The sequence below is a fragment of the Aphanomyces astaci genome, assembly GCF_000520075.1.
Source record: "Aphanomyces astaci strain APO3 unplaced genomic scaffold supercont1.22, whole genome shotgun sequence".
NCBI lineage: Eukaryota > Oomycota > Saprolegniomycetes > Saprolegniales > Verrucalvaceae > Aphanomyces > Aphanomyces astaci.
The window spans coordinates 665,220-679,947 of NW_009798285.1; the positions used below are offsets into that span (position 1 = coordinate 665,220).

The window sequence follows — 14,728 nt, forward strand, 5'->3', positions numbered from 1 at the left end:
GGGGTATTTTGCCTTATATCGGGTTGATATTATCGTATTCCCTTCAATCGGACACAATCGCCCACACGCATTCTCAACATACAGTCCGCGACATTCATTTACAGTTAAACATTTCGTATTTTACGGATAACTTCGCCAAAAACACTCGGATTAAGCTCAAATTAGCACCAAAACATCGGCCTTGATTGGCACGATCTAACTGAGTAATTGCGGGAAAACTGATTTTGGGATGCGACAGTCACTTATGAACACAACATTGAACTCGTCAAAAATTTACCAAGATTCAATTGTTAGATAACATAAAGAACGCTAGTACTTCGTAACCACTTGCAAATATCGCTTTGGCATGGACTTAATCAACTTTTTCAAGTATCGGCGGTCAATAGAGTCCTAGGCAGCAGAAATCGCGCTCTGAAGCTCGGAAACGCTTTGGTACTGCTTTCCATTGGGGTAGACCTTGCGCGCCAGCCACCCCCAAACGTTTTTGATGGGATTGAGGACGGGTGCAAGGGCTGGGTGGTTGAAAAGTGTCACCGACTGCTCCGCTAGAAAAGCCTTGGTCCTTGCAGCCGTGTAAATGCTTGCGCCATCTTGCATGAAGGTGAACGAAGGGCCATAGTGCTGGTGCCCAAACGGACAGAGATAGTTGCCAAGTGTGTCTTGGTAGGCATTGGCGTTCTGGCGGCCTTCCAAGAATGGCAACTGGGTGCAACCGCGGCCGCAAAATCCACCCCACACCATGACACTGGCACCAACAGAGTTCCGCGTAAAGTACGTGTCCTTCTCGCGCCGTAGGTCGTGCCAATAATATCGGAACCTATCTGGTCCATCCATGTTGAATTTCTTCTCATCGGACCAAATGATCCGGCTCCACTTGGGGGGATTCAGGACATTCCGGGTCGCGTACTCCATTCTGGCAACCTTGTGGCGGGAAGTAGGCACGGGGAATGCTTTCGCTTCACATACTTGAGGTGCTGGCACTTCTGGAGGATGCGTTGATAGGTGCAAAGACTCAGGTCAACCGGAATCGCCGCCTTCAGCATGCGGGACGAGCATCCTGTCTTGGATGCCTGGTTCAAAAGTCGACGACGAAGTCTATCATTCAAAACCTTAGACACACTACCCTTGCTACGAGTTCCATAGGCCTCTGGGTCATGTATGTAGCTATAGATGACCCCGCGCGACCGTCCAAGCCTCTCGACAATCGCCTTGACGGTGAAGCCTTCGCCGCGGAGTGCATCGATGAATGCCCTCCCGGGCAGACAAGGATGGTCCCTTGGACATGTTGTCGGCTATTTCGTCCTGATAGAGGCGCCATTAGATCGGGCCAATCAAGGCCGATATTTTGGTGCTAATTTGAGCTTAATCCGATCGTTTTTGGCGAAGTTATCCGTAAAAAACGAAATGTTTTAAATGAATGGCGTGGACTGTATATACCGGTATTTATACTCGGAGTATATATTATACAATATATATACACTACATAAATATCGAGGACACGGTCGATGTAGTTATCCTCGTCCTTGTGCCGCCAAGATATCGTTGCGCAGGTGGACCAGGTCATGGTACCAGTCCGAGATGTCTGCATCATAATTGCTCGGTGATCCAATGCGATGGTACAACACGAACACAGCGCCTAGAAACAGCATCGCATCTACCCGGTCCAGGAGCCCGCCGTGGCCCGGGATGAGCGTCCCTGTGTCCTTGACCCCCGCGAGGCGCTTCAACAGACTCGCAAAAAGGTCACCGTACCGCGAGATGGCGCCGCCGACGACGGCAAACACGATGCGCCACACATGTTCGCGGCGGTGCTTCGCGAGGAGTTCGTCGTTGACTGAGATGGCCTTCATGTTGATCCAGAGCGCGTCCACAATGAGCGTGGCGGCCAGCCCCAAGAGGATGCCGCCGATGCTGCCCTCTATGTCCTTGTTGGGGCTGATGTGTCGAGCGAGGAAATGCGACCGCTTGTACCCGATGGACTTGAGCAGATGGCCGCAGAAGTACGCGCCCGTGTCGACGCCCCATACGACGGCGAGAAAGCCAAGCGCGATGCGCGCGCCTTCGTCGATCTCCATGAGGATGCCCGCCACGGGGGTCATGAGCATGGCGATGTAAGCAAAGCCCACGACGTCCAGAATCACATGGAGAACCGCCTCGATGGTCTGGGTCTTGGACACGTGGCGCCACCATGGCACGCGGTTGATGAGCACGAGCACGACAATGTTGACCTTCGGCGCACTCGTGAATCCGACTTGGTAGCAATGGGCGTCGTACCGATAGCATGTGAAGTGCGTAACCAGCGGTAGCGAGTACATGCACTGCTGCATGACGAGGTTGACGGCGGACGCGAACGTCGGCGTGAGCATGGCGCAGTAGACGGTGATCCATGTCGAGATGGCAATCAGGAGGATGAAATCGATCCACGTGTACACGATGGGCGTCTGGTAGATGCTCATGTACGTCACGGTTTCGTAGTGGAACACATGGATTTGCAGCAGGATGAAGGCCGTGGTCACGATGCCTGTGCCGAAAAATGCCACGGCCCCGGCCACAAGCTTGGGATACCGCGCCCCGAACGGCAGCCGCGACGCCGCCACGGACGTCACGTCCAGCGGCACGATGTCCATGACCGCGTCGTCCTCCTGCGACTGGTGCGCGTACGTGACGGTGAAGCGATACGCGATGCGGTGAGACAGCCACGCGTACTCATAGTTGCACACAGACACGACAAACGAACAGAGATGGATCGGCGCAGCGGCCGGCCCGAGCGCCAAATACACGCTGACTGCTGCACCGAGGAGAAGTCCAGACACGATGCGCTGCACCATGTTGTTGGTCTGGAACGCTGCAATGAGGGGGTTCGCGCTCACGCGCTGAGACGTGGGCGGCTCGACCACCTCGCCCTTGAACTGCTGGCGCGCCGCTTGCAGCCCTGTCTGGTCGTCCTCGACGTCAGTGGTCATCTGACCCTGTTGCCCATCGTCGTTGGTCCAATCAGGAGCGCAGGTGGCGGCGGGCACGGACTGCCGCATGGAGTCCGATTGCAAGGCAAGAGTGCTTCTTCGTTTTATTCCACGCACACTTTACGCCCAGCCATTACGGATAGTTGCAGGTCATCCGGATAAGAATGTCAAATACTACGTAGTATACCTTATTCAGTACCTCGGTCAGGACCAAGTCATCGGTAGCTGCTTTGGACTGCACAGGCCGACCACAGATTGACTAAACGTTATAGCATGATTGAGACGGGTTGAACGAGCTTTGGAGAGTCTGTGGAGCGTACATGTGTAGACTGTGAATTGTGTTTATATAAGGTAATTTCGGTTTCGGCCCTCGCGCATGTTGTTGAGCTTGCTTGCTTGTCGCATTCATCAAACTGCCCCGACGTTACAGTACTTATGTAACCCAGAGCTTACAATTGTACTCTGCTCCGTCGTCATAACTTCGTGAGCTTCGCCGCTCAGTGATGTTCCACTTTTGCATTCCCCTCTAGTTTCCCTTGAACTCCATCTAGCCAGTACTGGTCTGTGTCAACCATGAGCGGTTTCATAAATTTAGCGCTGGGACAAGTCACCCAACTTTCTCATCGAGCGGCGAGTCTCTTGTACTACCTCTGTCCGTAAATTCTTGCAACAAGCGGATATCTTGAAAATGAAGTGCATCAAAGTCGAATATTTTGAATCCAAGGATACCCGTGCGTTTGAGCAAAACGAATCTTTCGTTTTCAAATACAGTCATCCCCCGATTTTTGCAGCCCCTACCAAATATAGTTTTACGGAGGTACTTATATGCAAGGGTTATATGAAGTCTTGGAGGAGTATACCTTCACACTAGATAAGGATATTAATCACATTCGATGAGCAAAACCTAAACGTAATCATCCGAATACCCTACACGTTTTGTGAAATGTGGTCGCACAATTTCTCAAAGCAAGTACACTCTAAATCTTACAGTAGGAACATCGAACAACGTCCTAGCTTGTTATCCAGTGCTCGAATTTATTCCAACAGCCATGTCATCGTGTATGTAGAGTTAACCACTTTGCAAGGATTCGCATGGCAAATGGATAACGCTCGTGATATTGTGAAATGACTTGGTGCTGGTACCGCATTTGAGTTCCCAGTATTAATTTTTCAATATCCTGTTAAATTAAATATTCGATGGGATTACACAGGATATTCGTTTATACCAGGCTGCAAAAATCGGGGGATGACTGTACTGGTCGGATTTAGCTGATTCTTTTCTTAATCGCTTCGTCTTGAATTAAAGATGATGAATCCCCAGTTTTGAAGGCTAAATATGAATGGTCATAGACTTATGTGCCTTCGCGACATGGGGAATCCAAGCATTTGCTTGGGTCGGATTGGCACGTATTGAAAATAAAATAGCTCGAATTTTTAAAAACTTGCAAGGAGAAAATCCACTACGGTAGTACTTGACTTTCAGTACTCCCGCTCGTATTATTATAAATTTTGGCCTGAGTGCAGAACTATTTTTTATTTAAATATCGCTGTTCTGAGTATATTAATTTGCTCAGAATGAATGGCAGGAGCGAAATTTGAAACAACGATATCTATTTTAATATCCCGTTGTACTCCGGAGTATTGATTATAAAACCCCTCACCCGATGAACTGATTTCTCCTACATTCGCATATACCTTCATATCTGAAATGTGATACAAGGGGGAAAAGTTATGGAAGAATTAACCAATACATTCGTTTTGCCAAAATTCTCCAGCAGCTCATGGCCCATTTGGTGGACAACAAGAAGTTGATCCGTGGTGCACTAAATAAGATTGCATTGGACTTTGGTGTACATCGTGGAACTGTGCAGCGCGTGTGGAAACGTGCCAACGTCGACCTCGACAACAAACTTCGATCATGTTCCGACGTGTCGTCCAGAAAAAAGGGCCACTCAGGTTCCGACCTGAGTGGCCCTTTTTTCTGGACTGACAGTGAGGGTCTGCATGCAGACCCTCAACAACAACTTCCTGACCCTCCAAGCCTGCATGCGTGAAACGATATGCGCTCAAGGAATCAACAACTACAAGATTCCTCATTGCGGTAGGGCGAAACTGTTGGCTCGTGGGCTTTTGCCCCAGGTCCTGGCAGTAGACAATGAGGTCGTGGAGTGCGGTTGCCAGCAGCTTGACGAGTCTGACGTCAGTGCAAAGTTTGACCAACTGGCCGTGGAAGTGTCCGAAGCTATGGAGATGTCTGAATTCAGCTCTCAGTTGGAAATGCTGATTGTCAACAACGAGCTCAAGGAGCACGCAGATGTTGAATTGGGCGAGCTGTTGGATTTGTTTAACCTGCTTTGAATATAATTGTGTTCGTTTTTGTATGCCAAACTCAAAATATAATTTACGATTAGTTTGTTGCAAGCTTTTCCGAATATCATTATTCCCGCTTGTTGCAAGAATTTACGGACAGAGGTATTAATAGTAGAAATGGAAAAAAACGAAAAATGGGGTGACAAAATATTTCGTCCCATTTTCTACCCATTCTATGACCATGATTGATTGGACATAAATCATTAGACTACGATGCATACTGATTGATCAATAACACAGTCAAATATCCATTTTGGAAATGCAGCCCAGCAAACCCAGGTGTTCGCAAAAGTGTATCCGAGCCGAGCTAGAGGCTGAGTTCCAACTCTTGCGTTCAATGCCAACACCACATGGTACTGGGTACGACAATAGTAGGCCACAAAATCAGTTATTCGCGTCTTGAGCAAAAACTGTGCTATTCACAATATCGAGGTACTGCTATCCGCAATAGTGTTCATAATAATTACTGAGTAGATAGTGTTCATAATAATTACTGAGTAGATAGTGTTCATAATAATTACTGAGTAGATAGTGTCCGACGTGGAAATATCCGGATATTTGGTTTTACAGTGGTCGAACGCATCGAGCGACCTTCCGGATAATCTATCAAATTTCAGGACCTTCAACCTCTGGAGTGCTTATGCAAAGTACAATATTCATTTTGAGAACAATTGACTATTACAGGCATTAAACATCACCATCGTAGTCAGCAAAATCGCAGTCGTCGCAACTGTCGGCGTCACTTTCGCTTTCGCTCTCGGACGAGAATGCGGCCCCAGGGGCATAATCGGCATCGTCCACGGCATTCAGGTAGGCTGCCATTTCTACCACTTTTCAATCAGTATGCTTGATGCAATCGAAAACTAAGCTGCTCGGTAAGCTGGCGAATTCACGATCCAGCCGCTGGCGAACGTCCGGGAACTTGGTCGAGGTATTGTACTGCCGCCCAACAGCCCCTTTAACATACGCCCAAACCATCTCAATAGGTTGCAGGTCACAATGGTACGGAGGCGTAAAGACCAACTCATGGCCGCGGTCCTTGGCCAACTGCACGATCAAAGGTACGATGTTCGCTGCAATATGCGTGTTCAGCTTGGCCCAAAGCGTCGATCGGAACTCCTTCACTTCAATTTCGATTCCATATGCTTCGCAAGCCTCCGCCGTTTTTCGTTTCGTCCACGAGCCCTTAGGCGTGTTGTCGGGTAGGCCCTTGTGGTACTTCGCGTTGTCTAACACGATGATAGCATTGGACTTTCCCAGGGAATCGGCTTCATCAAGCAGTCGCTGGAACCACGCCACAAAGTACGCATGGCCAAACATTCCATGGTAGTCCTTCGTTTGCTTACGACCCCCATTCGAATGTTTCGTAGGTTAACAGCTTGGAGTTCTCGCGCCCATCGGCCATGATCGCAGCAATGAAGCACAACCGCCGTCCTTTGTGCTTGGGTTTGGCGTCGGCGGTGTCGTCAGGGTGATGTATACTGTCGTTATGACGAGCATAATGATGATGAATATAGCATTCAACCAAGTATATTACCGGTCGAGGCAGTGAAGAATCAATAGCCATCGTCACATATTGAACATATTTATGGAACATATCGGCCAATGACGAAAATTTTCATGGTTCAGGTTGGGCTTGTACCTAGTTGTCTCTAAATAGACAGAAATATCCAATCACCATGCGTTAATTATTTTCATCCAATGAAATATAAGTCCTGTGATGGATTTAGACCAATGCGCATGCCTGAATAGTTTTCAAAGTACCGCTTGGAGCTGTCCCGGTTGTGATCAGATTTCATTCATAGGTACTGAAGCGGGGGGTATACAGTAGATCTATTCGCAGCAACTCGAGCAGTAGTTACAGTCTTATCTCGTAGATATTCCGACCAGACTTCCTTTACAGCATGGAGGCTTCGACCTACCAGCTGTGTAATCTGCTCTGAAACATCTACGGCGTTACGACGTCGAAGTTGTGCATGCATGCGAAGAATCAATAGACGTTCGTCTCGTGACAAACTCCTCGTTCGCTCAGTATCGACGAAACTTGCGATCTCAACGTACAGCTCAGTGGTGATGTCAAGCATTGGTGTGTAGAACAATGATCATGCTGATGACTGGACTTGCAAGTCATTTAGCCATCATTCAAAAATCGACCAATATAGTTGAAGGCTACATTATCAGTTGGCACGTAAAAATCACATCCAGGTTTCTGCTATTGTGATGACCATCCGTCACTGACAAGAATATGTCTGATTTCGTTTGATTCCTAGTTTTATCGTGACTCGTGGTTAATCTCACGATACATCATGCAAACTGGTTTTACAGCCTAGTGTTGATGCGCGGCGCCAAGGCAGCAACGACAGCGACACACACGGCAGTGGTCGAGTCCATCATGTCACATTGAAAAGTTGGAATCAGATTGGGATCAATGATTGGATAGAGGCATTCATTATTAGCCAGTCATTGGGGAAACAGCTGAGTTGCCCAAAATGGGATGAAATGGGGTCACGTACCCCATTTTGAAAAATGGATTTTGGAATGAGTTGGGGAGCGTTTTGATTGGATAATGCCCATTTTGAAAAGTACTTGGAACAAGCTCTTACCGTAGGTTTATGGAAATCACCATAAATCCCACATTGCAGTGTAAAACGAGTATTTCCCAAGGAGCGTCTGTTGTGTTTGGCCTCGCCTTTCCACACGAGATTAATTGCACCGAGTTCAAATGCCAACTACTCCGAGTACTCAAAGCCTAACGGTAGTGTACTTCAAGTATATAGTATTCCTGCAAATATATAATCCACACTTTGGCGATTGTACGGAGTACTAAGAGCATCTCCAACGGTGTTTATATTTCTATTTCAATTCGAAGTTACGGATATAGAATAGAAATTCTTGCACTATCCGGAGGGTTTGCTATGTCACGCGAAAATAGAAATTCTGCGAGTCGAAATTTCTAAAAAGTCCGGATAGTGCCAAAAGAGCAACCGTAAAAACGAAGTTTGATATTAACCTATCATTTAGCAATACCATAGGTTAGAATTTACCGTTGGAGACGTAGATAACCAGTTTGTGAGTGACCTCGTTAATTTGTGGATTCGTTATAAAAATAGCGACAGATTTTACAAACTAATCTCTCTAAATTTAGACGAATGGCACCACGTCAAAAACAATGTGACAATCAATACGGACCAGAGTGGTAAGTGCTAAGAATTGGTTTAGGACCAACATCACCACTGGGACAATTAGCCACCACTGGCCAGGCTGCATCAACCACTCGGACAGGAGTGCACGGAACGCCTTGAGGGTCGTTTTCATCGCACTTTCGACTGTTCCGTTCGCCCACGTACATCTGGTCGTGGTAAAATGATGATGTGACCCCAGCACATGCTCGAGCTCGTCAATCACCTCGTTCTTGAAGTGGGATACCAGGTCACTCACCCAGTGATAACACATGCCAAAAACGCTGAACACTGCAGCAAACAACGCGCCACAACTTGCGCGTTCGCTACGTCGGATTCCCACAACCACTTGAACTGGCTAAAATCATCCTTGGCCACAAGGATGTAGCCACAGTCCATGTAGAGAAAGTCCCAATGAAGGATTTTATTGGGCTTTGTGGCATGCGCCGTTGCACCAAACGGACGCAAAACATGACCACCCGTACTGGCACAATGCAAACAACGGCCCACAAAGTACGATACGTCCGAGGCAATGTCGGACCACCAAAATCAAACCACCAAGATCTGCTTCGTCGCTTTGATCCCACGGTGTCCTCCCACACAAACATGCGCGACCACACACAATCGCATCTGCAAGTCACTGGCAGACGTCGGAATCCACACCGCACCAGTGGCGGTCTTGAGCACGGGCACGTCGTTGTCGCCCACTTCCACCTGTTGTTCCACCAGCTCGGCGACAGGAAATTCTCCGTTTCCAACGGCTTGTACTTGAGCATCCACGATCTCGGCCATGGTTGGCCAAATGAATTCGCCATTTCGCACCTGCGAAATCTGCAACGGCACGTGCACGATGGGGCATATACGATTGGAATTTGTTCCCCATCGGGACAACAAATCCGCCCACACGTTGACATCACCAGAGATGTCATAAATGGTGTAATCGTACCCCATGAGTAGTAGCGCCCAGCGATCGAGTTTCGCTACCGTGTACTTCGGGATCGCGGCGTTCGCACTGGCCGGGTTGAAAATGAACTTGAGGTTTGCGTGGTCAGTGAACAACGCAAATCCACCGGGCTTATGGAGCAGGTAGTCTGCACGCTTCAGACACTCCACGATCGAGAACGCCTCCTTCTCGACGATTTCCCATCGTTGCGCCGCGCCAGAAAATGTGCCGCTCAGAAACATCAGCGGCTCATGGTCTTGCGCATCCAATTCACGATCCACATGATCGTGAGGAATTTGAGTCACAACGCCAGAAACGAAAACATTTCTCGCGACGCTTCGTCCAGTGCAAACTGCCAATAACCCTTGAAAAAGTCCAGGGTAAAGAACACGCTAACACCTGCGAGGTGTTCCAAAATCACCTCCAGCATCGGCATCGGCCAAATGATGCGCTCCGTCTGTGCGTTCACTGGACGGACGCCCACAGTCAAGCGTAAATCGTTCGCTTCGGGCTTCTTGACGATTAATGGTGCCGAGCACCATTTTGACCGTGGATTGCGGTATCATAAACCCACCGCCTGTAGCTCTTCAACGTGCTTAAAGTCCCGCTGCTCCTTCGACTAGCGGCGCGCCTTGCACCGCACCGGTTCAGCGCCAGCTTTGAGCGTCACACGTAGCGGCGCCACGTCCACCGGCGGATCTCGGCCCAACGAAACCGAATAACGTATTCGTAGCGCAATAACAGCGCCCACAGCGCCGTAGCGAAATCCTCGCCGCATCCCGCGACACGACATTCGATGGCCTTGTCCTTCAGCTTCGCGCGCACCACAGCTTGATCGTTTTCTTTCGACCAATCAGAAGTCACTTGAGGAAAACACGCTTGTTCTTCCTCGGGATACAGCGACGCTTCTTCAGGCGATGATGGCAGTTTTTCCATCGCTTCGACCACCTTCATGGCGGCCATTAGCGGGGTGTCCTTGACGCCCAACTGGTCCAGGTCGTACACGCTCTGCGCTCGCCGCGCATTCAGCAGCAACGAACGGGGGCAATACCCGAGCTTCGCCATCACGTCGCGACTCACGATTAGGTCGCCCAGGCCGTCTTGTAGTGGCGCCGCCGCCACCCAAAATTTGAGGTTCGCGATCTCCAGCGTTCCCTCGGCCGTTTCAAAGGTCAGACGTAACTTGATATCGCGGGCCACATCGAGCTTCATGCCTTCCATGAACCCGCCCAATTCCATAGTGTCGTCCAACTGTCGCACCGGCGACGTAAAATTGCCCGTTTCTTCCAGACGTGATAGAAACGTCGGCGACAACACCGATTGGTCAGCACCACTGTCGAGTAGTGTCGTCGCCTTCAGGCCATTGATGTCGAATCCAAGGTGCGATGAGCGCGCGCTTCGACCACATCGTTCGCAGCCACGGCTGCGCCGAAACTTTGTTCTTGTCGGTCTTCTTGTCCTGCGCAGCCACAGCAGCGACATGCGGTTTCTTGAACCGCTGGTCCAGGAGTCGCTGCGCTTCTCCGGGCTGGCACTTCGGGCACTTCAACACCTTGTAGTCTTCACTACCACACTTTAAACATCCCCTCGCATACGGGGCGCTTGTAGCGGCCATCGCCGGGGCTCTGGCTGGCGCCCCGCTGTCCGCTTTCTTCGGTGGTAATTGGCGCCGCGGTTTTTCGCCATATTGCCGCGGCCGATTCGGCTCCGGCTTTGGATCCATCGCAACTAATTGCGACTCGAACAACATGAAGTTGTCCATCAGGGACACTAACCAGCGGCAGAACGACTTGACGTCGGACTTGTACGCCTGGTTAGCTTCCCGCGTCATCTGTCGCTCGACAGTTGCCTTCAACTGCGACGGTCGAATTGCCGCTGCCGCTTCGCCAACCACGCTTGATCGCTAATTGGCTCCTTCAGCGAATAATCCCCAACGTTCGCTGTCACGGCGGACTTTCTTGCTGAGCTCTTCTACCGTGTAGTGCTACTGTCGCATCGCGTCCGACGCTTGTCGTAACATCTCCTGATGCTACGCCGTGGCCTTGGCCTGGTTTGCCATGGCCCGCTTGAGTTCTTCTTGTTGACGGACTAAGTACTCTTGTTGCTGCAACAGCGCGATTTGCACCGCCTCTTGCTCCAGGCGATTCTTCTCCATCGCTGCGGCCATGATCAGTTGACGGTTCGATTCTTCCTCCAACCGTTTCGACATGGCTTCTTGTTGCGCATGAAACTGAACAAGCTGTTCGTAGGTCATTTGATTGAACTGACATGACGACGCCGCCACACGTTCCACGCTTTGCATTCGCAGCTCGTCCATCTCCGCTTGGTTCGGCGGAGGCAATGACACGGCCACTACCGTCTCCATCGACCGTGTTCGCGTTATACGAGCCAGCGAGCTCGTGAAGGGAAGACTTCCTTGTTCCATACTCATACGGCAAGTAGCAGGCAGCTACTGAAGAATTCTTTGTTGCGTCTCAACTTGACGGACCTTGCAAAGTCCGATCCAAAGGCAAATCACAAAGTGAATTCCCCCCAGTGGCAAGTAGACACTGGGGCTTAACCCTAACCTAATCAGACAGCTGCTGGGCAGCCAATAATCTAACCAGCGAATAGGATCACACCCAGGATATCCAACCTAATCTAACACTTGGATACCTTCTTGGGAGGGGTTAGGGGTTCTGCGAATGGCAAATTTGCAACAGTCGTCGTGTTCGGTGGCAACATCAGAACACACCATGGGTCAGCTCAACTCCAACCGCATTGTGGGATGACGCGTTGGCCCAAACGAGAAGGATCTTGCGGTTTCGCAGCACACATGTCATCGTTCAGTTGCTTGATCCACTCCGAGAACAACGAAAATCGTCATCCATGCCTTTCGGTTGTGGCCGTACATGATGCCCAAATCGGCCATTGACAGACACCCAAAGCACCATGGTCGCATGGCCTTGCCAATAAGGAGATTTCGCAATGAACGATATCGTCCTCTTTCCGCTCAGGCGAAAAAACCTCTATGATCAAATTCCGGAACGACAAAACCTGTCTACAATTGATGCATATGTCTGCAAAATGGCTGGCTGAACGATAGTCTGTCGTTAAAAAAACTCTAGCAATGCATCAACATGTATAAACTTTCAAAGCGCTTTGTGACGTGCTCGACAATCCAAAAATGAGTGTCGAGCACGACACCAAGACGAAGAAATGGTCGGGTATGTGAGGCGGCGCAGCAGAATACACAAGGCCTCTACAGCATGACAACGGTCTCGGCTTGGCGTGGCCACAACGCCTGGTAAGCGGAGCAGCACCGCCAATGATCGGATACCGGCGACGTCAGCGTTCCCTCTTTACAACAAATGAGAAGCTAGGTGGTTCGAGTCGAATGAGTGCTCGCGGTAGGCGTTGGTTAGACTTGCTGAGGGAGTTTCTATGTACTACGGACAGCTATGCCACGCTATTGTGTGTTTTGTTCGCGCTCTGTCGACTACTATGTACTAGCATGTTGTATCGTGCATTACAAAGTCAATATGGACTAAAGAGCATTGTCTAGTGGTTCACGTTAGCGTGTTATACGAACTGGTGCAGAGGCTAGGTGCAGCTTCAGGCGGTTCATCACAGGGCGCGTTCGACGGACAGAGAGCTGTTGTGCAACGTGTCCAGGCGAAATCGAACGTCCGGGATAACAGGACGTTGTAACAGCTTCCACGGCAGTAACAACAGTCGACGCTACCGTTGACGTGACTTTGTTTTAAGTACAGTAGCCTCGGCTCGACTGACACCACCAGTGCTGTTCGTTCATTTGGACGTGTGCCCATGCTGATCCTTAATCCGGATATTTTATTCGTATATTTTGATGGAAATATGCTGTTGCGAAATCATAAAATATCTGTCGTTGCCGCTGCCGTTGTCGTTGCGTGAGCTGAACGCGAACAAATAACCGACGATTGCAAAATCTCCTTAATGAACAATAGTGGCAGCATGTAGGAGCCATCAGCATTCGGCGCTACGGCAAGAGAGAGGTGACCCGTGTCCTTCTTGGAACCCGCCGTATTCTTCTTCGCGATGGTAAAGCTTGACTGTCGATTGTAGAAGTTCGCCGTCTCATCCATGTTGTAGATGTCGCGTGGCTGGTACAGTTCCATCTCCCGTCACAGCGCCGTCCGACCGTCCTGAACTACAGCGCTGTTGGCGGACGCAGCTTCGCCGTGCATTCGATACATCTTGAACGTGTTGTGTTGTTGAAACCGATGCAGCCATCCATTTGAGAAGCGGATTGAGCCATCCAAGTTGAGCTCTCGTTCGAGCAGTTGACCCTTTCGCTTGATCACCTGGCCAGTGATCGAGGCACCCTTGTCGTTGGCATTGACGACCCATGCGGCAAGCTGAGAGTCGATCTCGGGCTGTTGGGGAGCCTTGATGTTGCGGCGTATGTTGGCCGCTGCGTTATCAATGTTTGCCATGTCGTGGTTTCGCCCGTCGCGAACGATCCGCGATACTTGACAGATGCACAGGGACCCGAACTCCCGCACGACCCACGCGCAGGTGGCAGTAAACGTGTAGTTGTCGATCGCGACGTGATGCGCTGGTATCTGGGCCTTCTGACCCAAGGTTAGGCGTGGGCGATTGCTGGCATACACCACAGGTATTTGACTGTGAAAGTGGGGTCTGCAATCACTAGCGTGGATTAGGCCCTAATCCACGCTGGTTGATTGTGGCTGAGGGTAATGATTACCCTCAGCCACTGCTGACAAAAACGGAAGGGTACCTCGTAAACTTAATTAATGATACTGTGATAACAGGTTCAGTTCTATCCTTATCGAAATTGAGGGGTTCTCGTTTTAGGCGCATGCGCCTCTGGCGCATTGTCCGGTTAAATTGTATCCGGCAATCATCCTAATTTCGGGATCATATGTAGGATTATCGAATATAACGGACATTTAGTTTTTATGGAGTACCCCATTTAGTTTTTATGGAGTACCCTGGAGTATCATCGTCGAACTTAAACGACAACTCATCCGGATATCGCAGATTGTACGGATGAATGGTGAATGGTCAGCGCTCACTTAAAACAAGATGGACGAGACGAACAGCAATGATCACCCCGAGGGAGATCACACACCTGCACCTAGCGGAATGCCTGGTGCTGATGAATCCGGCAACGAACCAGCGACGGTTGGAATACCATCCCAGGCACCAGCATTCGGGGACTTGCTCGGTATCCATCACAGATTCAATGACGCCAACGAGTTCGTAACTTGCGTGCAGGCGTGGGCACGTGC

General features: G+C 49.9%; 4 protein-coding genes across 4 annotated transcripts; 1 reads left to right on the top strand and 3 right to left on the bottom strand.

The window, feature by feature from the left end:
• Window positions 1-1,445: 1,445 nt before the first annotated feature.
• H257_09322 (hypothetical protein) lies at window positions 1,446-3,102 on the bottom strand. The gene has a single exon (XM_009835494.1). The coding sequence runs from the start codon at window positions 3,030-3,032 to the stop codon at window positions 1,512-1,514; it is 1,521 nt and encodes a 506-aa protein (XP_009833796.1). The 5' UTR covers window positions 3,033-3,102; the 3' UTR covers window positions 1,446-1,511.
• Window positions 3,103-4,744: 1,642 nt separating this feature from the next.
• Window positions 4,745-5,321, top strand: H257_09323 (hypothetical protein; the record flags this gene model as incomplete). The annotated part of the gene is made up of 2 exons (XM_009835495.1): window positions 4,745-5,013; window positions 5,069-5,321. The coding sequence occupies 2 exons, from the start codon at window positions 4,745-4,747 to the stop codon at window positions 5,319-5,321; spliced, it is 522 nt and encodes a 173-aa protein (XP_009833797.1).
• A 6,163-nt stretch (window positions 5,322-11,484) lies between these two features.
• On the bottom strand, window positions 11,485-11,820 carry H257_09324 (hypothetical protein; the record flags this gene model as incomplete). The annotated part of the gene is made up of 1 exon (XM_009835496.1): window positions 11,485-11,820. One exon carries the CDS (start codon window positions 11,818-11,820, stop codon window positions 11,485-11,487), a length of 336 nt encoding a protein of 111 aa, XP_009833798.1.
• A 1,777-nt stretch (window positions 11,821-13,597) lies between these two features.
• On the bottom strand, window positions 13,598-13,909 carry H257_09325 (hypothetical protein; the record flags this gene model as incomplete). Its single annotated transcript, XM_009835497.1, has 1 exon — window positions 13,598-13,909. One exon carries the CDS (start codon window positions 13,907-13,909, stop codon window positions 13,598-13,600), a length of 312 nt encoding a protein of 103 aa, XP_009833799.1.
• Window positions 13,910-14,728: the final 819 nt, after the last annotated feature.